At 41.7% G+C, this 25,968-nt stretch overlaps 1 protein-coding gene across 5 annotated transcripts in view; it reads left to right on the top strand.

Annotated features, from left to right (window-relative positions):
- Positions 1 to 25,968, top strand: part of DOCK10 (dedicator of cytokinesis 10) — a 1,618,956-nt gene that overhangs the window by 751,401 nt on the left and 841,587 nt on the right. For all 5 annotated transcript variants that reach the window (XM_069213493.1, XM_069213489.1, XM_069213490.1 and 2 more), the window contains exon 5: positions 16,190 to 16,262. In XM_069213493.1, coding sequence (XP_069069594.1) covers positions 16,190 to 16,262 — 73 coding nt within the window. The remainder of the gene's footprint in view (positions 1 to 16,189; positions 16,263 to 25,968) is intronic.

Raw genomic sequence — 25,968 nt, 5'->3', positions numbered from 1 at the left:
TCTCCTATCAGATCTCGGTTTTCTCCTCAACGTAGAAAAATCAGTAATGAAACCCTCTCAACAAATCAAATTTCTTGGTTTTCTAGTAAATTCAGTTTCCGCTACCCTTCATCTTCCCCAAGCAAAGGTCATGGCCATAAAACAAGAGATTCTTCATACTCTTCACAGTTTTCCAATTTCCCTCAGGTCCTTAGCAAGAATAGTAGGTCTCCTTTCTTCCATCCAGGCAATTTTTCCAGGTCCTCTCCATTACAGAGCTCTTCAACGACTATAAATTCAACATCTCCGTAGGGGGTGTCACATAGGCAGACTCCATAAGGATTGATCGGAGTCTCAATCAGAACTCCAATGGTGGATAGACCATTTAGACACTTGGAACGGCAGGACTATCTTCACAACAGCCCCAGGTCTTCTGTTAGAATCAGATGCAAGCCTGACATGCTTGCAGGCTCCTTTGTGATCAAGAGCCTAGCAAAAGACAAGGTTCATTGTTCCATCCTTTTTCGAATGGACAATATTTCTGCGCTCCACTACATAAATCATCTAGGCGGTACCATGTCCAAACCTCTGGTAGAATTAGCGAAGAGCCTTTGGGAGTTTTGTTTACAAAGCAAACATCTTCTGGGCTCTCTCAACTCCATAGCGGACTGGCACTCTCGCCACTTAAAGGATTTCAGCGATTGGAAAGTTCACCCCTCCCTATCTCACAAATGCAGTCCTTTTCACATATATCTCTTTGCTTCCCATCTAAATTCTCAGCTCCCTTGTTTCTTCAGTTGGCATACAGATCCTCTTGCTCTAGCCACAGATGCATTCTTACAGGATTGGTCTCAGTCAATCAATTACTACTTTTCCCATGATCAACAGATTCGTAGCTCAAGCAAGGCACCAACAGGCCTTGTTAATTCTAGTGACCCCCCTTTGGCAGTCCCAGGTTTGGTTTCCTCAACTTCTAGATCTGTCTTATGATTTCCCAATTTTGATCCCATCATTTCTGTTAGACTTTTCATCCTTGGCGTGGTCTTCCTTAGCTTTTGCCTCTGTTCCCCAGGTTGCTGATGTGTGCTGGACTCTGATTTTGCTGTTTTTGTTACTCTGGGCACTTTACCACTGCTAACCAGTGCTAAAGTGCAAGTGCTCCTTTATAAAATGTGTATGTAATTGGCTTATCAATGATTGGCATATTTGCTTTATTAGTAAGTCCCTAGTACAGTGCACTAGAGGTGCCCAGGGCCTGTAAATCAAATGCTACTATTGGGCTTGCAGCACTGGTTATGCCACCCACATAAGTAGTTCTGTAATCATGTCTCAGACCTGCCACTGCAGTGTCTATGTATGCAGTTTTAACTGTAAATTCGACTTGGCAAGTGTACCCACTTGCCAGGCCTAAACCTTCCTTTTTCTTACATGTCTGACACCCCTAAGGTAGGCCCTAGGTAGCCCCATGGCAGGGTGCAATGTATGGTTAAGGTAGGACATGTAGTAATGTGTTTTCTATGTCCTGACAGTGAAATATTGCTAAATTAGTTTTTCACTGTTGCAAGTCCTGTCCCTCTCATAGGTTAACATGGGGGCTACCTTTAAATCGGATTAAAGTTTAGATTCCCTTTGGGAGCGGATGGACATGTGGAGTTTGGGGTCTCTGAGCTCACAATTAAAACATTTTTTTTTAGTAAAGTTGGTTTTAAGATTGTGTGTTTGAAAATGGCAATGGGTCAGTTTGACAGTTGGGCTGGTTGCACCGCACACTAGACAGTGACACAAAGGGAGCTGGGGTGTAGTCTACATTTCCTGATGAGCCATCTGTGCTAGAAGGGAGGGGAGGAGTGGTCACTCACACCTGAAAGGGCTGTGCCTGTCCTGACACAGTGCAGTCTCCAACCCTCTGGTGAGTGTCTGGGGCCTGGCCAAGGCAGGATTTCACATTCAAGAGAGACTTTGCTTTGAAGTAGGCCTACTTCAAAGGAGAAAATGGGTCTAAGAAGGGCACCCAAAACCACAGACTTTAGAACACTTCTGGAAACCAAGAGGAACCTCTGCCTGGAGAAGAGCTGAAGAGTTGAGGAAGAAGAGCTACCCTACCTGTGACTGCTTTGTGGAGCTATCCTGTAGTTGCCACTTCTGCCAGTAAGAGGGCAAAGACTGGACTTTGTATGCCTTCCATCTTGAGAAGAACTCTCCAAGGGCTTGATTTAGAGCTTGCCTCCAGTTGTTTGAAGTCTCAGGGACAGCAAAGACTTCTCTCTGTCAGCACCTCGAGTCCCTGGAGAGACTCCTACTCTGCCCTGTGGTGCCCATCCAGGTCCTGGGACCCTGAAAGGAGAAGCTGGCAGCCTAAGAGGAAGAAATCCATGCACCAAATGCTATGTGTGTAAAAGATTGACGCAACTCCGATCTGGGGCTGAAAAATCGACGCGCCACCGGCTTCGTGGTTGAAAATCGATGCTCGCCTGCAACGCAACCGAAGAATCGACGCACGGAACTGGAGAAATGATGCACAGCATCAGTGACGGGGGCTGGGAGATCCAAACCCATGCTGCATGGTTTGGATCATCGTGTGGTTGGATTTCCGACGCAAGTACCGTTGGGCGTGTAAAAACAACGCAAGGCCTGCCCGGACCCGAGAGTGCTGACCGGGTCTACGCATCGCCCTCCTGCAGAGAGAAGCAATGACGCGCCCGATCCGACGAAATGAGAAATGACACAAGGTCTCGCTCGTGAGTGAAACTGACGCATCACAAGCCCTTTTTGACGCACGCTTACCCGTGCGGGGTTATTTTTTACGCACCCAAGGTACATCTTCACGCTAACAGTGTTAGTGTGTGTTTTAAACTACATAAAGACTCTTTTTGCTTTTTAATTGATAACTTGACGTGTAATGTGGATTTTTATAGTTTTGGTCTTGTTTTGTTTAGATAAATATTTCCTATTTTTCTAAACCTGTGTTGTGTCATTTTGTAGTGATTTCATTAAGTTACTGTGTGTGTTGGTACAAATACTTTACACCTAGCACTCTGAAGTTAAGCCTACTGCTCGTGCCAAGCTACCAAGGGGGTAAGCAGGGGTTAGCTGAGGATGATTCTCTTTTACCCTGACTAGAATGAGGGTCCTTGCTTGGACAGGGGGTAACCTGACTGCCAATCAAAGACCCCATTTCTAACAATTTCCATCTCTTCTATTGGATCATTCTGGTCTTCCTTAGAGCCTGGTCCTGAACAGCTCCTTAACTATGTCAGCCTGGAAAATTTTCGGTCATCCCAACAGTCCCATTTATTTCATCAGAAGCTTCCGACTTCATTAGTAAAGCCTGGGCTCCTGGGACCCCCAAAGCCTACAATTCGACATAGTCTCTCTGGCCTAGCTGGTGTTTGGGAAAATACATCAATCCCTTTTCAACAGATATAATTTATATTGTCAATTATTTAGCAGCTGAAGCAAGTGCTGGCAAAGCTAATAGAACTATAAACCTTTATAGGTCAGCAATATCCCTGTCTCATTTCCACATCGACTGCAAACCAGTAGGAGAACATCCGCTCCTCTGTGGCCTTTTAAATGGAGTAAAGTTTTCCAAACCTCCTCTTTCAAAGTACAGTAAATTGTGGGATGTAAATGTGTTTTTTTATTTCTTGGCCTGATAATTCATTTTTGTCCTTAAAGATGCTTTCTCCAAAGCATACAAAGTTGTTGTGTTTAATTTCTATTAAACGGTTATCGGATATTAAAGCTTTAGTTGTTTTCTGTCACCAATATACCTCCTCTGGAGTATTGTTTGCTGGAAAACAAATGCACTAAAACTAACTTAAATTAAATTTTCTATCATTACTTCCCAGACTATCCTAAGTTATGATTGGGTCAATGTCTTAAAGTTTATGAACAACAAACTGCGGCTCTTAGAACATCCTCCTGTTCCCAGTTACTTATATCTTCTCGTAAGCCCCATCTGCCAGTGTCTGCTGCCCCCTACCTTTCTGGGTCAGATGGATAATGTCCTTAGCGGGCATTGATACTTCTTTGTTTGGTGCTCATTCATCTAGAGGAGCCATGGCTTCTCAAGCCTTTTGGGCAGATTCCAGACTGGAGGACATTCTGAGATCAGCGGACTGGACAAATGACAATGTGTTTAGTATGTTTTATTGTAAACCTGTTCATACTGCTTCTTCGGTAGTTGTTAACATGCTTTAAATAAGCTTAATAGAATCCTTCGGTCTTGACATAAAATGTAGATTTTTTCATTAATCTATGAAGGAAAGTCACAGAGGCATGTATCATCCCGCCGCAACATTTATTAACTGGTGTTACTTTCCTTCCCTAACGGCTGTGTCAACTTTGCCTTCTACATCTTCATGAGGATATTTCAAGGCCATCTTCATCTCTACAGTCTGTGCAAGCCCCTGTGGTTTCACCTGCCTTCACTGATCCTCTGATTCAAGACTTTTCTTCCCTCATAAGGAGTCCTCGACTTTTCAACTTCTGCCAAGAACTGTTTTCCGTTCTCATGGCTTTTGCTGTTATTTTTTCACTTGTTCCTCTATTTGACGTTTACTAACTTGTCACACAAGAAAAGAGGGTTGTTTTCAGTCATGTTGGATCTTATAAGGGGCGATGGTTCCTATTGTCTGGGGAGATTGTACTATGTGTTTTTCTCCATTGGCCACTTTCATTTGGCCTCATGGGATTTGTAGTTTGTTTTCTTGACTGCTGCTATTTGTTATAAAGAAATAATTGTAAGCACCATACTCGCCTTCTGTGTCATTAATAAAATTAAGACTTTCTTTCATAGATTACTAGGAAAATCTACATTTATGACACATGATCCAAAACTAGCCAAAACAAAGTAGAAATAGATGAATTACTGATATCATGCAGAGCACTGCATGTTTAAAGGCGAAAGAAAGTGAACCCGAGTGCCCGCAATTTGACAACATACCAGAATCACACAGCAAATGGCAAACAATTTCTTGAACAACAATACAAACACAAGCAGGCATGGGTGACACAAAATTCATGATAACATCTGTTATACAATGTTCAACTTACGTATTTGCAATGCATATGCAGACATTAGCTTCACGGTTAACAGGTTTAACATGTATGATTGAAAAACCAAACTATAATTACTGATCCTTAAAGTGATTTTAAAAGATTTCTACTGAGGTGCTAACTGACCTCAATATTTGATACAATACATGAGTCTTCACTGCTCGTCTGACATATGTAATGAAGTGTTTACTTCCTTTTCAAAGATACATATTCTTTACTCCTTTTTAGGGTCGAGCGCAAAGTGCTCTGTCCCTGGTGTAATCTCTCTTTTAACCACACCCGTGTCACGCCCATCAGTTTGGTTGGTTGACGGGCTTGCCTTTTAAAATTTGCTTGATTTAAATATTGAAAGGCATGCATATGTCATGCCTTTTCTGGCGTTTAGCCCGCCTCAAGCGCACCGGTAAAGCACTGAAAATATAGCAGGCTCTGTGTTTTCCATATGGTTTCTGGAATATTTTTTCGCTTTAATTTGTAGGCAACGCGATCTCGCTGGGCAGTAGTCGAGTGCTTTGCATGACATCGACCCTGTTACATGAATATTTGCACTTTTGCCACTTACATGAATAATTGCACTTTTGCTGATAAGTTTCACTTTGAGCCAACTTCTGTTTCCTTTTGTGAGTCTGCTTTGTGCTCATGGCGGCTGTCAGCTTGCTTAGGTAAAACTGTTTTACTTTTCATTTTCACTTCATGTGGCAAGAAAAGTCTGGTTAGTTATGTGAAACTGTTTTACTTTTTTATTTTCAGTTTATGTGGCAAGAAAAGTCCGTTTTTTAGGAGTTTACAATGCTAATAGCTTTAACTCGAACAAACGCTAGACCCATTGCATTGCAAATGCTTGTTTATATATGGGATTGTGTCTTTCGCCATGTGTTTTTGCACAGAGCATGACTTTCTTAATTCAACTGACATGCATGAGTTGTATTTTTTATTCCTGTTGAAGAGGTACATTTCAGTAGAACTATTCAAAATAAGTCATTTTGGGTATTTGTCCCTAGTATTGATAGTTATGCATGCTTTCAGCATCTGAAAAAGCTTATTGATGATTTAATGTTTACTATTGGTGTGCATTCAATTATTCATATCATTAGAATTAACCTTTTGCCAGGCCCAAACCTTCATCTTTAATACATATTGGTCACCTCGGATTAGGCCTTGGACAGCCCAGAGGGCATGGTGCAATATATTTCAAGAGTAGAACATGTACATTTTGAGTTTTACATGTCCTGGTGGTGAAGCAATCTTAAATTTGTTTAACACTTCTGAAAAGCCTCTCTCTCTGTGTTAGGGCAACATTGGACTTACCTTAATAAATCTTATAAGTGTAACTTCCAAATGGGAAGAGATGACCCTTTTGTGACTGGTGTGTATGGAATCCCGGAACCACAATTTAAAATCCTAACTTATGGTGATGTTGGATTTTATATTGTAATTCTGAAAATGCCTCTTTAAGAAAGTTGGTATTTTCTTGCCTTGGCCATTTGGTGCCATCAGCCTGTCTCTGATCACTTGACTGGGTTTAGTAGACAGTTTGGCTCTGTTTAATTCTCCTAGACAGGCCTTTCAAAGATCAGTCACACACATAAATACAGTATTTCATTGTCTGTGATTTTTTTTTAACTGTTAAATGCACGGCAATTTCGCTGCACTATGGAATTACTAAAAAACTGTTCAAGCTGTTTAGATTTGCACTGGTATGGGTAGTTTTGTAACTCACTCTACACTCACATGCAAGACTATCTTCTTAGCCTTTTCTGGACACATACAGTCTTTGTGAAAGGACACCTAAACAGTAGCTGATGACAGTGAATACCACATGCAAATGAAATACCTATCATTTGTCCAGAAAGTGTATTCCACTTACTTGAGTAAATTAAGAAGCAAATGTCTATGAGCGTGAGCAGAGTCTCAAAAATCAGCCTCAAGAAAACCTACAACTAAGCACTTAGGGCCTGATTTAAGTAAATTGTCACTGCACGCAGTGCAGCGCCACTTTTATTGTGCCCCTTAGTGCCCCCCTAATGCCAACACGTGTGCACCATATATCTGAGCTATGGCGCACTATGGCGGTAGTTAGGGGAACTAGCTTAAAAAATGATGCTGCTAGTTTAGAGCTTTGCAGGATTAGCGTAAAAAATGTTGACGCTAATCCTGCAAAACCCATTGAGGCCCATTATATTTAATGGTTTGCCTCATTTTAAAGCCTGCTCTGAGCAGGCGTTAAAAGTGCTGGAAAAAATGGCACAAAGAAATCTCTTTTTCAGCCTCCACTAATGGGGAGCGCCCCCTTTGCATACATTATGCCTGGCGAAGACATTATGTAGCGCAAAGGGTTACAAAGTGGGGCAATGCATGTATTGTGCCATGTATGGTGCCACTTTGTAAATTTGGTGCTGCAATTTTGGTCTTGTTGGGCCACATTAGCGTAAAACAAATCACGCTAATGTGGGACAAGGAGGCTCTAGGGGCTCTGAAATCTTCCCCCTAGGTTTTATTTGGAACAGTGATAGCACCAATTTGCAACTGCAGATAATATTAAACAAATTAGTATAAAAACATGAAAAAAGAAAATTACAATTAATTGTTCTTTTTTGTTAGCAATATACTTTGCGCAAACTGATTTATTGAAATTAAAATTTAACTGAAATTGATACATGATTTATAAATAAGAGTTATGATCAGGCTGAACTTCCTAACTGCATCCACTTGCATACACAAGTCTAGTTTATAGTTTAGCAAATCTATGAGCCTGATTTGAAGTTGGATGGTAATATAATCTATCTATCTATCTATCTATCTATCTATCTATCTATCTATCTATCTATCTATCTATCTATCATATATATATATATGTATATATATATATATATATATTTATTGTAAAAACAAAGGTTACAGGGACGTTATAGTTTGGAAAGAGATATTTAAAAAACATATAAATTCACTTAAAAAATCAAAGGTTCCACGGACATTATAGTTAGTTGCTGAATTTACTTGCGCACAAGCATAGAAATTTATCAGCTATAGTTAGAGTTATTTTAAGTAATTATAACTCATGTTGGAGCATTCACAGATGTTTATTTTTGATGATGAGGTCGATGATGAGGTCGACTGAACCTTTGGACTTGGTAACGAAGTCAGTAGTTAGGATCAAACAACCACAAATCAACAACATAAAACCCAATAAACAATATTAAATACCATGAAAAATTCAACACTAAGACAACACTCAATACAGTTTCAAAGCTTTATTATAATCTCAAAATCAGTTGTCACATAAATGGCGCGCTAAACTAAAGTATAAACATACATGAAGATCATAGGCTGACCAAAGCATTTGGAAGGATTCAACCTACTGAACTGAACATCAATACAGTAAGATGCTCCAAAAGAATAATATAGATTATCAATAACACAATATGCACATTATTATCACATTTTAAAGCAGATGATTGCAACATCAGAAAAGAATCAAAATACAGTTTGAACAATTAAATTTAACTTTTCAAGTTTCAGAGCTTCGACATTCCTAACACTAATCAGAATTGTGACTTGCATGTGACGGAATGGGCTAACTTATGCGGGCAAAATCAAAAATAAAAGAAGACAAAAACAAATTGGAAAACATCTAACTACAGTAACTAACTATAAAATATGCTGGTGTAAGTTACTAACTGAAAAAGGGAAACAAGAAACCACATTTAGTTATACCTCTTCTCATGGGACAGCAGTAAGTTCTGATTCGTTGCGTAGAGCATTCACCTCCTTCCGGCATTGGTTGGCAGCAGCTTCAGGACAGTGCATAACATGAGCTGCACATAAGTCAAATCAGCAGTTCAGAATTAGTTGGCCCTATTACTACTGAACCACAAAACGGAATAGGGCAGTTAAGACTATGATGAAGAAACTCATCAGGACACTTAGAGTAGAAATGTGAGTGGGCTGACTTAAGTGAAAAAGACAAACTCCAGCAGAATTCTAAACAGTAAAACGCAGGGAGAAGACAGGAGCAGACTGATTTTATGAAGATTCGGGACCGACTGCTCACAAGAAAGTTCTGAAGGGGTCTAACTTATGGTGCAAAGTTCTTCACTAATTAAAATATCCAAAATCCATTCCATTCAATTGGTCCTTCTGGTGGGCACACACTGGGAGTTGATTTCAGCACCCAGTCATTGTTGACAGCACCACTAAGTTTTGATATATACAGCGATTCTCTCAGCAATATTATGACTTCATATTGTTCCACTAAAATAATACATTTTCTACTAATCTGCAACTAATATTTCCTTTCCCATGGCACACAATAAACAGAACTAATATTCTTTCACATAAGCTTCATGAATCTTCCTGTGCAACTCAGCATTTAGAACAAATATTGTTACATTAACTGAACTTGAAACATGCTTTACTCCTGTAATACAATAGAACATTCAACAGTACATGTGCTGCCTAAAAAAATAATTCACGTTAGAGTGGACAGTGTGACAATTAAAATTTTCTATGACTGCTTGCAAAATAAACTTTCAGGCCTTGTCATGTTAGCCTAAAGGCACAATAAGACATTTAATACATTAACAAAGCCTATTGTGCACCCATAAATTCAAATCACATAGGCAAAGCAAATTGTTTTATCCAAAATTATTCATGTTATGTCAAAACAGTTATAAACGTGTACTTATTTTTCTAAACACATATTTCATAATGAAATCAATTTATTTACTCAAAATATATTTTATTTCTGCTGCTTTTACCTAAAAATAATATTCTCATGTTAATGTTCTTTGTTAATTCACACAAATATAAATGCAAAATATTTCCATGTTAAAAATGGTGTCTGAAATATGAAAGGTAGGCACAAATGTCCACCAAAATGTAAATGTGCACATTTACATTTCTGCGTTATTTCTTTTAGGCCTTTGAAACTTTGAATGTATTTGTTGTCATAAGCTACGCGTATGCCGCTACTTAATTAATAAAACTTGATATCTCTCACCCGCGGCCTAAGGTAACTATAACTTGTACTTCTGCCATGCACAGTCTTTTCTTCAATAATGACTGCTAATGTTTCATTTATATTTTTAATGACATTATAGAAGTTGTCATGAGTCCTGTAACATCTTGAGTAATTAGCAGTGCTCAGCGAGGGCACAAGTGTGGTTAACTTAAGCCACAAGTGGGGGTCGGGTGAGTGCTGGTATGGATGTATGAATGGGTATGTAAGTGGTTGTGTTGGTGTGTGGCTGAATGTGTAAGTTCTTGCATGGGTAGTTGGTGTTGAGAGGCTTTATGGGTGAGTGAGTGTGTGACTGGCTGTATAGGTGAATATATGGGTGTGTAAGTAGCTGTATTGTTGAGTCTGTGGCTCTGTGAGTGGCTGTATCGGTAAGTGACTGGTTGTATGAGTAGCTGTATGGGTGAGTGAGTGGTTTTGTGAGTGCCTGTATGAGTAAGTGAGTGGGTGTGTGAGTGGCTCTATGGATGAATGAGCTGTTGTGTGAGTACTTGTATGGGTCTGTGAATGGGTATGTGAGTGGTTGTGTGGGTGTGTGAGTGGGTGTATGAGAGGTTGGATAGGTGTGTGAGTGCTTTTGTGGATGATGTCATCAGTGAGTCTCTGAGTGGGTGTGTGAGTGGGTACATGAGTGTCTAAGTGGTCTGTGAGTGGGTGCATGAGGGTCTGAGCATGTCTGTGAGTGGGTACTTGAGTCTGAGTACATGTGTGAGTGAGTGCATGAGTTTCTGAGTGTGTCTGTAAGTGAGTGCATAAGTCTCTAAGTGAGTCTGTGAGTGGGTGTGTGAATGTCTGAGTGGGTCTGTGAGTAGGTGCATGAGTGTCTGAGTGCATCTGTGATGGGCATGTGAATGTCTGTGAAGGTGTATCAGTAGGTGTGTGAGTGATTCAGCCATAAAAAACCTCACCTGAACTTTTAACCAACAAGAGTCCACAATTTTACACAAAATATGTGTCCAAGTATAGTTCTTTCTGCCTCCTTGTGTGACTCTCCAGTACGTATTCTACAATACAGCTGCAAAATGGAGCACAAGGAAATAACACCAGTGATCTTATGTGCGTTTTGGAAATATGATTGTTCCTGGTGCATCTTTATCAAGAAATATATGGTAAAATGAATCTTCCTATAGAGAAGGCAACAAGAGTACAAAGAGGTAAATCTCCATCAAACAAGTATCCTTCCTCTTCACTACATGACGTAAATGCTTCTTTGTTTAATGTAGATGTCCTCATATTCCTCAGCATAAGGACCCGCCTCACCAAAATCGGTGGATAACACTCTGGGGGTGCACTTGTTAAGCTCTCCATCATCCTGGCCCCCCTCCCTGGGCCAATTTTGGCCCGGGATCCCCATCCTTTAAAATAAATAAATATATATATATATATATATATATATATATATATATATATATATATATATATATATATATATAAAATAATGTTTTCATGGGGGATGGGGGCCACATGGACCCCCATCCCTGTGCAGTTTTCGACCCTGGGAACCCCATCCCCCTGGGCCTGGTCATGTCTTATAATGCCATTTGGCACCCAGTATGCAGGATCAGGACCGGGGGTGAGCCTAAGGCCCTGTGGTCCCAGCCGGCTCCCCACCTCCTGTTGGAGCCAGCATTGCTATTGCACAAAGGGAGCTGCTAAACATGCAGCTCCCCATGAGCAAGAGCAATTGTTTCATCTCTTTCCCTGCCCACATGTGTGCAGGCAGGGAAAGAGATGACCTCTGCTTCCAGTGGGCCGGGGCATTTTGGCAGCTCCCACCAGCTGGAACCAGAGTGTTTACTTTTGCTTGGTGGCAGCTGGTGGTCTCCTGCCAAGCAAAAGCAAACAGCTATGTCCCAGGAGTGTCAGAAGCTGGACCTGGGGTGTGGCGGTGCCAGGGCCATCATTGGATCCAGGAGGGGGCCACACGGCCCTTTCCTTCTTAAAACAATAAAACAAAGCCCCAGGGAGGTGGTGGCCCCTGGGATGGGGGGGTAGGGGGCCCACGTGCCCCTTCTCCATATTAAATGGGTGCAGGGGAGGTGGTGGTACCTGGGTCTGGGGGGGTCAGAGTGAGACCCCACACAATTTTAATTTATATTTAAAGCCCCTGAGAGGTGGTGATCCCTGGCAGAACTGGAGGAGGTCCACGTGGCCCCCTGCCCATTTTTCTTAATTAAATCCCCTGCCAGGTGGTGATCCGTTGGCCCTGGGGGCTTTGCGAGGCCCCCAAGTTATAATTTACATGAGCCCTGTGAAGGTGGTGGTTCCCGGGGCACAACATTGCCCTAGGAGATGGGCCCCATGCGCCCCCTCCTTCATTTTTTTTATATGTTTACATGGTCCTGTGACCTGGCCTACCTGGGGGCTTTAGTATAAACAAGCTCAGTAGACCACGCTTGTTTTTTAAAAATATTTTTTGCTGCAAATTCACAAATTTGTCACAAATTCATGGCAACACTTTTTAAAAAACTGCTTTTTGCCATGACATGGTCCCTCTGAGACCTCAAGACCAAGACTTGGGAGTCAGGGTATTCCTACCCTGCGCCCTTTTTTTTTTAGGTCGAGCACCGAAGTGCTTTGACCTGTTATAAGTATTGTGGGCTTTTAACCGATTATATGATGGAACACCGAATTAAAAACAACTACTAACCTTAACAACGAGGTCGGAACACCGACCTCATCCTTACTACTAATGATTTTACCACGAATGCCTTAACAACGATATTTCGTTGTAAAGGCATTCCTGATAAAACCATTACTAATAGGCACCATTCACCCTACATCCCTCACCCCACCCCCCCAACGCCACCCCAAAACCTAAAACCCCCTGACCCCCCACCCCCTCCCCAAAACCAAAAACGCCCCACCCCCCAACCCCACCCCAAAACCTAAAACCCCCTGACCCCCCACCCCCTCCCCAAAACCAAAAACGCCCCACCCCCCCAACCCCACCCCAAAACCTAAAACCCCCTGACCCCCCACCCCCTCCCCAAAACCAAAAACGCCCCATCCCCCCAACCCCACCCCAAAACCTAAAACCCCCTGACCTCCCACCCCCTCCCCAAAACCAAAAACGCCCCACCCCCCAACCCCACCCCAAAACCTAAAACCCCCTGACCCCCCACCCCCTCCCCAAAACCAAAAACGCCCCACCCCCCAACCCCACCCCAAAACCTAAAACCCCCTGACCCCCCACCCCCTCCCCAAAACCAAAAACGCCCCACCCCCCAACCCCACCCCAAAACCTAAAACACCCTGACCCCCACCCCCTCCCCAAAACCAAAAACGCCCCATCCACCCAACCCCACCCCAAAACCTAAAACCCCCTGACCCCCCACCCCCTCCCCAAAACCCCTTTTCACCTGCGTCGTCCTCCTTTGCCAACTCCCTTCTTTGTACCTTAACCACGGATGTTCGTTGTTCAGAACATACGTAGTTAAGGCACAAAAAAACGAAGTCGTGGTTAAAGAAAGCGTTGTTGCGCTTTCGTTAACCACGACTTTCGTAATAAAAAAGTCGTAAAAAAGGATGTTTCTCCTTTTAACCACACCCACTGTACGCCCATCACTTTTACTTGTTTCTGAGCTTGACTTTCAAAAATCCTTTTTTTATCATTGTAACTGCTTTACGTTTGTCCTACCTTGGGGCGGTTTTGTTACCAGCTTGCAGACTGCCCACGTTACTTGGGTGATTGCACTATTACCAATACGTTTGACTTCGAGCAAACGTCATTTTTTTTGTGTCTCTCCTTTGCGCTCTTGCTCATGGCGGCCATGGCGCTTTGATTCGGCTCGCTTATGTCAACTGTTTTACCTTTCATTTTCACTTTAAGCGGCAAGAAAACACCACTTAAAGTGAAAAAGAAAAAGCCAGTTACAAATTTACAACGCTAATAGCTCTAACTCGAACAAGCGCAAGACCCATTGCATTGCATATGCTTGTTTTTTTCTCTCCATTTTTTTGTGGGACTCAGCTAAAGCCAAGACCAAAGATGGTTGCCTACACTTCCTGGTTGAAGTGTTGGTAGCTAATCAGAGCTCTGCATCTCCCTGCACAAGCTTGTTACTGTTCGCAAAGTTGTAGACATACGAATTTAGATTCCCATTAATTTTTCAACAACTATTGATCAGATTGACACTAAATAACAAAAGGCACAATCTGTGGCACAAAATCTACCTTTCTGCCATATTTGGTGTTATTCTGTCCAGCGGTTCGGCCTGTAGTCTTGTTAAAAACTCCTATGGGGATTAACATGGGTAATGCATGTTTTCTGACCCCGCCTTAAACGGTGCCAAAGATATAAGCAAGTCAAAAAATGTTTTTTATAACTAGTGGCGACCAACACTAGGTAATATATATATATATATATATATATATATATATATATATATATATATATTTAGTGTGTGTTTATATAAATAATGAGCATGGTAAGCAGAAATCGAATTATAATTGATGGTTAAAATATATTTAAAAAAGGTTCACATAGGATTTGCATACAACTCTGCAGAAGCCCAAGAGAAATATGTTACTGCATAACTTAGAGGGTGTGACAGAATCCCAGTATATAGATGCAGGGGACAGTAGAGGGGCCCAGCAAGAGCTCACAATCCAAGCAAATAATATCACACTCTCCCTAGCTTTCACTAACATGAGGCCTCTGAAGACAGTGCTGAGAGTGGTCAAAAAATTCCAAGGATGCAAGACAAATCGTTTAAGGTACACTGTAGAAGGGAAACAGAAAACTGCTGAAAGATGTTCTCGACATCTGACATGACAAAAATCTTGACTACAGAGACAGGTACAGAGGTTAAGAACTGAGCTCAGCACAGGAGCACAAGTGAAGAGCAGAATTCAATCACCTCACCATGCCAGAGTATGTATTTCATAGACTGAGATGTCCTCAAATCCTGCAGTAGATTCTTGAATTCTGGATTCCTTGAATCTTGCAGTAGATCCTGGAATTCTAGGATCCTCGATTCCTACTTGAGATTCTCGAATACCACTGTAGCCTGTGTTTCATTAAGACGGGGCATACAGTTTAGGCTGCCTGCAGAGGGACAGGATTGATGGGGGTAACACCTGGGCAGCACACATGTCACAGTGGCTTCTGTTATGCCAGAGCTGATGACATACTGTGCGGCAATGCCCTGAGCTAATAGTTGAAGAGGAGAATAACTTTTTTATCTGTCATAGAAACTATTTATACTTCATTCTAAAAAGAGTTCATTACCTCATTTATACAAGTTTAAACTTCATGCAGAGATTGCTGAATATATGCTAAAGATATGCTCTCCTACCAGAAGACGTTTGGTTCTTCTGATGAGGGTACGACAGGTTCAGTGTCATCATCATGCTAGTACCGGAAATCAGAGTTGGATGATGCGTGTGCGTATCACACCTATACTGCCATGTCATGAATAATTTACCATATTGTTTAGTAATCTGCCCTCGATTAGTTACCTCGAAAACTGTTTCTAAAGCCAATTTTAAAGCAAAACTATAATGAAGCATTCCAGTTTCATTTAATGTTGGAAACCGATTCTGTTGGGAGCTTTTTAAATAGTTTAATGAAGAATTGACATTTTGTCACGTAAGTTTATGAGGGATGTTGAGGTTATAATGTACTTTTATGTTGGATCTGTGACTAACTTTTATTGTTGAATCGGTTTCGTTGCGGGACTAAATCACCAGAGTTTTATGTCTTTAATATCTGCCTACCTCTCTGTCTATCTATCGATCTATACCGTCATGAATCCATTAACCTACTTTACTTCCAGTCAGAAAGTAGCATTAACCTGTCCATTCATCCATCCATCAACTTTTATTACTTATGTCACTTGATCGGTCTCTTTCTATATCACCTGTCCTTTCCCTCTACCTCCATCGTGCCCTCTACCTCTCATTCTCCTTTTTGTTTCTTTCTCTCCACTTGCACATCGATACAAACTTACTGTTTCTCTCACTCACTCACCTTCTCTCGGTCTCAGTATTACACTACCTAAGAGTATCTGTATGAATGAACACAAAAATCACAATATTTTCCTCTACGAAATCTAAAAGCCTATAATTGTAAGCAGCGTTATCTTTGTTTATTCCAGAAATTCACATTCTTATACGTTTTTGTTACAGATGTGATTTTAGGGCTGAGAAGCTACCTTCACAGTCTTTTGAAATAGATCACGAAGACGCTGACAAAGATGAAGTAAGTACAGTGCCTAAATGTTCAAACATTTGCCTGTTTTGTTTTTTACCCTACAGTTTATTATACTCCAGTTCCAAACTAATAGCAAAATACATAAATGGAACAACAAAATAATAAGATATATATAGAACACCATTCGAAAATCAACACTATGGCCCTCATTCTGACCTTGGCGGGCGGCGGAGGCCGCCCGCCAAAGTCCCGCCGTCAGGTTACCGTTCCGCGGTCGAAAGACCGCGGCGGTAATTCTGACTTTCCCGCTGGGCTGGCGGGCGGTCTCGTTCAGACCGCCAGCCAGCCCAGCGGGAAAGACGCTTCCACGATGAAGCCGGCTCGGAATCGAGCCGGCGGAGTGGAAGCTGTGCGACGGGTGCAGTTGCACCCGTCGCGTATTTCACTGTCTGCGCAGCAGACAGTGAAATACATGTAGGGGCCCTCTTACGGGGGCCCCTGCAATGCCCATGCCAGTGGCATGGGCACTGCACGGGCCCCCAGGGGCCCCGCGACCCCCCCCTACCGCCATCCGGATCTCGGCGGTCCGACCGCCGGGATCTGGATGGCGGTAGGGGGGGTCAGAATCCCCGCGGCGGTGCAGCAAGCTGCGCCGCCGCGGAGGATTCAATGGGGCCGCGGTACACTGGCGGGACCCCGCCAGTGGTGCCGGTCCGACCGCGGCTTTACCGCCGCGGTCGGAATCCCCATTGAAGCACCGCCGGCTTGTCGGCGGTGCTCCCGCGGTCCTCCGCCCTGGCGGTCAAAGACCGCCAGGGTCAGAATGAGGGCCTATGTTTATAATCAGTGACATGAGGGTCGTGGGAGCAGGATCTAACAAAACATTTGAAAATGGAGGCTACAGAAAGTAAATCTATTCTTTTTTTCTTTAGCACCCATTTTTCAGATGCCTTTTCAAACCTCGCTCCCCATTGCGTCTGGGTGGCTTGCAGACTGATCCCAGGCATAAACCAGTCCATTATCTATTATAATGGTTCAATGCAATGGGGGAAGGTTCTGTAGCAAAATACACTAATCGCTAAAAAAGGGCAGATTCAATGCCCCTTAGAGAAAATATAGAATGCTGTATGCCCACCATGAATATCAGTAGCACAGTTGAAGTAAAACCTAAAAAGTTTCCATACATTTTATAGCCAGTCAAAAGTGTTTAGGACCAATTTATTATACACCTTATATAAACAGAATAAAAAGAGCAATTCAAAACGTATAAGACGTTTACAATGCACTGACCCAGTAGATATTATCTTTACAAGTAAAGCAAATAATTCCAGTTACACTGAATACTAGCAAAAATGGCTGTTATCTTTGCACTTCAGTGGTCATACAAACTCTTTATGGAGGTACTTATTGTATCCAAGCGCAGTGATTTGCACACTGTAATTGTGCCTCAACAAAGATGCCATGTAACAGTTTACAAAACAGTAGAAAAAGAGCCTACAGATTTGTGTCAATGAGAGAAATGATTGCCAATGACAGAAATTCACTCAGGCTCTTCATTTTTCTTTGCAAGAACAAACTCAGTTATTCCTCTGCCATACTTCTCAACTTTTCCAGAGACACTTTCTTTTAATGAAAACATAAATACAGTACTCTGTCACTAAACTGATAACTTGATAGTGGGTCACATAGCAGGGTTGATATAATTAGGACTTCATTACTAGTGATCTCCTAATTCAGAAGGGACCAGGTGCATCTGAATTGTGAGGTTCACAGTGTTTCTGTGGATCTGTTTATTTTCGCACAGAGATTTCAACTGATGAGCATCTCCTTGAATCCACTTTGTCTGGGGCTTTATTACTAGACCAAATAGAAGGGGGATGGATACAACCATGCCAGATTACTGTTTCTATTGCGAATGGATGGGAGAAAACCCTTTTCACTACTCACCCAAAAATCACCCATACTCCCATTTTTAGGGACTGACATTTATTTCTCATTAGACTGTGACCCAGAACAAGAGAGAAAAACACAAATGTGGGAAAGATGGAGGTAGAGAAACACAGAAATACAGTGAAAAAGAAAGGAGGAATGAGAAAAAACTTGAAGAGTGACATAAAGGATCACACAGAGCCGGATTTAGAGTTTGGCGGAATGGGTTACTCCCTCACAAACAGCAGATATCTTGTTCGACATATTAAGATCCCATTATATCCTATGGGAATTGTAATATGGCGGATGGGATATCCGTCACATTTGGGATGGAGTAACCCATCTGCCAAACTCTAAATCAGGCCAAGAGTGTCGAATGGGGGATGAAAAAGGCTTGAAGTGGAGTCAAGCCTATGAAGCTTTATTATTTGTCACCTCGATGTTCAATAGTGCCATCCTCTGGCTTCTGAGCAAAACTTTGGACTCTGCACTTATTCTTGTACCAAATAAGCACTGACCACATATGTACATTTCACACAGCCAAAGCCCTTAAACCACTGCAAATCACACCTATATCCTACAATAGATCCACTTAACCATGCACAAACTATACATTTTAAAACAGAACTACTGCATTAAGCATTCTTTGTTTCATGTATCATTTCCATGATTGAACATTCAGGCAATGGAAGGGATATGGTTGGCTGTGGGATTCATAGTGGCTCACTTTCAAGTTTCAGTCTGTTATTCATCATCTAAGTACCCATTAGGTTAGGTAATGGCATCCGTTGTAAAATGTTTGTACATGACTCATCTTACCAAACTTCTGATGTTTCTAAGCATAGTAAGCAACAGATGTTACTGTTACCCAATGTATTGTTAGTTAATTCATCATATTTGGAAGGATAGAAGGCTGAATTGGCCTTCAATCTCATTATCTACATGTGTCACAGGAGATGATTAGAAGTGAACATTAGCTCACTGGGCCATCTTTTGCTAAGGCTTGACAACTCACTGAATAGTACATTTACACCTGTAAAATAAAGTAAATTAACAGAGACTGACCATTAGAAATGTTAAAGTTACACTTCATAACTGCTTCATCCTTCTACCAAAATTTCCTTCCACATGTAATTTAGAAACATAAGTCAGGCGAAGAAGGTGGCGGATGCCAGAGAGTGCTTGCACATCTGCAAAGCGTATGTCAATAGTGAAATCCGAGCAAAGTCATAAAATTTGAACAATATGGTGTTGGGTGCCAGGCTAGCCCTAACACCTGCCACCACAGGTGTCGGAGGGCCACACACTGAAGAGTGGGTGGTTGCCTAAATATTGAAAGAAGAGTGGCCAGGGCACACCAATAGCATGAATCCTGATCCTGATCCTGATAATGTTTAAGAATAAATAGAAAGTTCGTTCTTGGAAGATGATGTGTAGATATTTATTATAAGTGCAGGTAGAAAGTAGAAATCTCAATCAAAAGACTGCGTTGTACAAAATGACCATGTGTCCAGAGCAGCCAGATGGTGATAAATGGTCAAAGTTACAATAGGATGTTCGAATGTAACAATAAGTCCATACAGCAAAACAGCCAACACGTGTTCCGTCTTCAAGACTTTGTCAAGGCTTCAAATGTATATAAAACATTATATGTAAACAAGAAAGGTACATAGATCAAGCTGCTGGTAGTCATGAGTCCTTGGGAGAAATCAAATAGTATAGGCAAATGATGGCCATGATAAGCGTCAAGTATTTGTGGAGCGGGGTTGTGGCAGAGTGTTACATTCGAACATCCTATTGTAACTTTGACCATTTATCACCATCTGGCTGCATCTTCCAAGAACGAACTTTCTATTTATTCTTGAACATTATCAGGATCAGGATTCATGCTATTGGTGTGCCCTGGCCACTCTTCTTTCAATAATTTAGAAACATGTCCCAGTTTCCAAAGTCATTTTCGTAGACCTTACAATATGAGCAGTGGTACTCATTCCAAAATTAGGATCGATAGCGTGGAATAAGAATTAATAACTTTGTGTGTTTAATTAACATAGATAAAATAGTGTGCTGCATTTTCATAACAAATCATTTTTTATTTGACCAGATAAGGACTCAGATTTATTTGCAGTGTTCTAAACTGTACATTTTAAATGTGCTTTCTCATTTATCTGTCTATGACCTGAGAGTTTAATTTTTAATTGTCCTTCAATATGTATTAAATTGTATATTTAAGTTAGTGTAACTAATCTGCAGTACTAACATTAGGCCGTAGCTTGATTGCGCTGAACATGTTTTTTATTAAGTTGCATTGTGCACCGCGTTCATGATTTCATTCATATAGTGTTTTTCCATTACTTTATTAAATAGTCAAAATGTGCTCTATTCCGTGGTAATGTTTAATTGAGCTGTAAAAATGTACAAGCTCATTGCCTGCTGCCGGAGGAAGATGCATACAGTGTTTTAATGTTCAACTATAAATTTTTAGCTGGTAGAATTGTGATCTATTCATATTTACAAGCCACTTTTGTTTAGTAATGCAATGTCATTGCCACTTGTACATAGGTTAAACACCATAACTGTTTATTATGTTTGGGAGGGTTTTATAGTGAACTTGTTTTAGGTAGTGTGATTTATAAATGATAATTGGCTTGTATTGTTGCAATTTCAGATGTATAACCCATGGTGCCCCTTCACATCACAGTTAGCACTTAGATCTATTCTGCTTAAATGCTATAAAAGGCTGTTGTTTTGGGAAGTAGGGCAGGTCTCTCCCTTTCTCCCCTTGACAGCAGACTCCATGTCAGTCTTCATAGTGAATCGATGCTTAGATATATTTTCATGATTTTCTCCTGCCTGTAAACCCAGCACTTCCCATGACTATTTGCTATTTGATATAGATTTTGCCTTGTGCAAGACCATATTTGGCTCTGGCTATTAACTAGAATAGGGCAAAGCTTACATTGCCTATGCAGATTCACATTTATTTGCCTTTTGAAATATTTTTAATTGCATTGACTATCCATTGCCTTTTTGTCTTCTGCAATGATTTCTACATTTTAAATAAACCTTCATGGTTTGTACTTAAACCTTGGCCCGAGTGGATTTTCCAGTATGTCGTTTCTGTTATGATTTTCTTATGTGGGTTCTTGGTGTACTAATGTAATTTATGTAACAGGCTCTCATCCTTTGGGACTCTCACACAGCTCTGATCAATCTTTTTGGCCCCTTTAATGATATAAATCTCCAGCAGTTTGTGAAAATGACATCCCTAAATTGCATGTGTCTCATACAAGAAGATAATCTGACAATTGATTTTGTACGGTACATCACATTTTTTGTGTTTTCACACAAATAAAATGAATTTTTTGACTGCTGATTATCCAGTTCTGTTTAAAAAAAACTTTATTCAATTTTGAATAAAATAATTAAAGTACAAAAACAAAATATATCATTCTTAAAACAATACAATAGCATCCCAGGGAACATAGCAAAATGCATGCACAATATACAGTTCAAAAGTGTGGAATGCATTGGAATAGATAACAGCTACACTGAAAACAACAAAACCCACCAACAACCAACACTTTTAATATCAAAAACCTCTAAGGGTCCGCTATGAACAGAATTAGTCTGATTGTGTTGCATGACACAATCCCCCGGGGCTGGCTTTGATGTTGGTGGTGCCCGGTGTGACTGTCTTTGTTGGCACCCCCAGTGACCTCCTTCCCTAGGATTTCCTCAGTTCCACCCTCAAACAATGCCCTTATCCCTCCATAGCTCCTCCCTCACAATTATTCATTTTATAGTGTTACTTATCCCAATGTAGATATCAGAGCGCTTTACATCACAGAATGAATCACACAAGTGTGCAAATCAATATAAGGGAAATGTTACAGAAGACAATCAGATCTATAAGGTATTGGAATCGTGGGTCATCTATACTGGTAGGCATATCAGAGCGCTTTACATCACAGAATGAATCACACAAGTGTGCAAATCAATATAGAGGAAATGTTACAGAAGACAATCAGAACTGTAAGGTATTGGAATCACAGGTCATCTATACTGGTAGGCATTTCGGCCACTCAAGTTTGTCAGGTCCTTACGCAGGGCCTGAGCCATTCCTGTAGTTCTGTTTGCATTGCATTCTGTGATTCGTGGTCCTGATTGTATATTAGGAGAAAAAGGACTACAAGTCACAAAATGCATAGACAAAAACTCTAGACAGGCTCAGCTGCTCACACAAGTGTCTGGAAAAACAGAGGGCTTTGGAAAATGTTATCACAAAAGACACGGGCCCACTGAGTACTAACTTTATTGTGCACATGTCATTTTCAGGAATAAACAGTAGGGCAGCACTGTGATTTACTTATTTAAAATATGAAGAGTGTTATACTCTCAGGGAGAGAAGCTTTCCCAGACTTACAGTGTTAATGTCTCCTTTGAAACATTTCCAATATCTGATACCAAATGCATGGGCACAGGGCAAAAAGTACTGTTTCTTCTAAGAGTTTTTAAGTTATTGAGACAGGACTGTGGTAGCACTGCCACCGTCATTACTTTGACTGACTGGTCACTTTTAGATTTTAAATCCATACCACTCAGGGGTGCATGTTTTGTGATTGGCAAATGCAGCTACCAGGAGGCAGGATGTGCTAGCGGCTGAATGCTGCAGCGAAGAGGGTTCTACAACTGAAACAGCCCTCATGTCACTATGTAAGACACCTCTCTGAAGTTGTACATTTTTCTGCACTTTTGGCCCAAAAAATGGTGAAGCAAAATGGGCTGCATGTTGTGCTAGACACTCAAGGCCTGATTCACAAAGGGCCACTGCACTTGTGGTGTGGGTTCTGTACTCGTGGTGGGACCTCTGTTCTACATATACCAAATGCGGGGGTGCCGAAACAAGTGCTGGCCCCTGTCACGAGAGCGGGCCCCCTTTCCATGACTGCAGGGCCTCCACCACGGATGCTGATGCTCTCTAAAAATCAGGCCCTCAAATGTTATGCCCTGAATACAACAATGTTTCCCTTCAGTAGCCCATAACAGTTTAACCCTGACGCTTATAGTTTTAAAAGCTAGCATTATGGGCTGCCTAAGTAGTGTGTACATAGTAGGGCATACAAATGGATATGTATATCTGCCTGGTCCCCTGCTGAAAGAGGACCCTGCAGTGCAACAATGACAAATTTCCTAGCTTACGTGAAGGAAAGTTTCAATTCTATTAAGGACACAGAGGCGAGGGTTATGCAGTCCTTTCTTCACTTTATTAATAAACAGCAATTTCAAAGTTCAAATAATAAAACGTTAAAGAGACTCGAAGTTCCATGATGCCCATGATCGTAACCATAACAACCAGTAAACCAATCCAGTGTCCATCCGAATGTCCATATAAATGGTAGGCGGGAGCAGTCCTTCCTCTTCTTCACTGTAGGAAGTTAAGTTCACTAGATCTCAATCACCCTTGGACTCGCCTCCTAAAAAATAAGGGAGAAATCAGAGGTACAGAACAAACCCATGCAAGTGTAACCATACGACAAAGCTTAATCATTAGCCAAAAAACACTAACAGGAAAATACTATTACAACCTCTCAACATACTAATCAATAGTTGCCAAAACCAGACACTTCAGAATCAAAACACATGATAAAACACATCAATGAGAAGTCCTAATAAAACCATATCATAAAATCACTTGCTTATAAAAGATTGGAAGTCGTAACTGACCTGTAAAAAGAATCTTTCCAACCAACTTGTCAAGTATAGCCATATGAACTGAGAAGAAAACCCCTTGGGCGGGTAATACTCAATCAGTATTAGGGAGGGATAATCCTCGCCTCCGTGTCCTTAATAGAATTGAAACTTTCCTTCATGTAAGCTAGGAAATTGTTCATTCTATGTCAGGTCCGGAGGCGAGGATTATGCAAGTTCAAAGCTTACTCACCACCAACGATGCGGCTTCATGTATAGGTTTGAAGTAGAACCTCTTTAAGACCGATTTAGATGACCAATCCGCCGCATTCATAATGTCCTCCAATCTACCACCTACCTGTATGGCTTTCAAAGCCATCGCCCCTCTGGTAGAATGATCCCCAAAGAGGTGAACTTCTATTCCTGCCACCATCATGATCCATCTTACCCACCTGGCTATAGTGGGAGGCACAACCGACCTAAATGTCTTCCTGATAGTAATCAGTAACTGTCTCTCTCCTGGAGGTCTAGATTCCCCCGTCATTTCCTCCTACGTTTTAAGGCATCTTACCACATAGAGGCCCATATTTATACTTTTTTAGCACTGCATTTGCGAAGTCTTTTTACGCGAAAGCAGCGTAAACTTACAAAATATAATTGTATTTTGTACGTTTGCGCCACTTTTGCGTCAAAAAAGGACTCAAATGCGCGCTAAAAAAGTATAAATATGGGTCATAGTTTAGGATGTGAGTCAAAACCGGGATACAGTACCTACCTTGTACTCAATATAGTCCTCCTGGAAATGGTAAACGTAACCCCTTCAGGAGTGAAAACCCTTGCCGAGGTATCCAAGGCGTGTACAGCTGAAACCCTTTTGCAGGAAATCAGGCACAACAGCATTGCCAATTTAGCCGAGGTTTGTTTTCTGAATAGAAACTGATTATCCTGCCATGAAGCGATAAGGTTGAGTACCTTATTGACGTCCTATAAGCCCGAGTATCTGGGTTCTGGTGGCCTCAACAATCTAACTCCTTTGAGTAGTTTACTCACCGAAGGGTGTTCACCTACCGGCAAATTATAGACATGGTTGTGGCCCACAGGAATGGCTGATCGGAAAGAGTTGATCGTGCAATATGCCAAGCCGGAATTCTACAATTCTGCTAGGAAGTTGACTACGAGAGTAATGGGGGCCCCCACGGGATCCACCTTCCTCTCCACACACCAACGAGCCCATCGGTTCCAGGCTGACTTGTATCGTTTGATCGTGCCCGGAGCCCACGACTGTCTGATAAGTGCAGTAGCGTCTTGTGAAAGTTGGATGTCTTGCCAATGTCCTCTGAAATCCTCCAAGCCATGAGGTTGAGATGACTCTGAGTCACTAATGGGTGTGGATGTCCAGCTGGATCCAGAAGAATTCCCATGGATGTCGGAAGTTTGAGGGGTGCCATCCACGACGATTCCAGAAGTGTAGGGAATCACTCCTGAGCTTTCCAGATCAATGTGATCAAGATCAATGACGCCCTCTGTCGTCTGACTTGAGCAACCACCCTGGGGATCAACAGAAATGGAGGGAAAGCATATCCCTGACTTCTCAACCAATCCTGCAGAAAAGCATCCACTGCCATCCCTCCCAGATTCGGTCTCCAACTGAAATACTTGGGAAGCTGAGTGTTCAGTCGTGACGCAAACAGATCCACCCCACAGGGTCCCCAACGATCCATCAGATATCAAAAATTGCAGGATCCAGTTGCTAAATAGCGGGAATTTCAGTCAGCCACCTTGTTATGCGTTCCCCCGAGATCTGTTTCTGTAGGCAATAATGCCATAAGTTCTTTGCCAGTTCCGCCAGGGATCTAGAGCGAGTGCCTCTCAAGCTGTTTATGCATTGGATAGCCAATCATGAACGAACCCGCTAGGAGTTCAAGGCAGTTGATGTGTAGATTCAGCTACTCTGGAGTCTAAAGACCTCCCATGGATATCTGACCACACCTGGCACCCCAGCCCAGTCTGCTGGCATCTGACTCTATCACCAAGTCGGGGAGGGACCTCTCCCGTTCCATGCCTCCATATGGTCCAATCACCACTGCATCTCCGATCTGGCTCCTGATGACAGCTCCATCACTTCTGAGTATTT

This window comes from Pleurodeles waltl, chromosome 11, assembly GCF_031143425.1.
Source record: "Pleurodeles waltl isolate 20211129_DDA chromosome 11, aPleWal1.hap1.20221129, whole genome shotgun sequence".
In the NCBI taxonomy this organism is placed as follows: domain Eukaryota; kingdom Metazoa; phylum Chordata; class Amphibia; order Caudata; family Salamandridae; genus Pleurodeles; species Pleurodeles waltl.
This window is presented reverse-complemented; position numbering and strand designations above follow the sequence as displayed.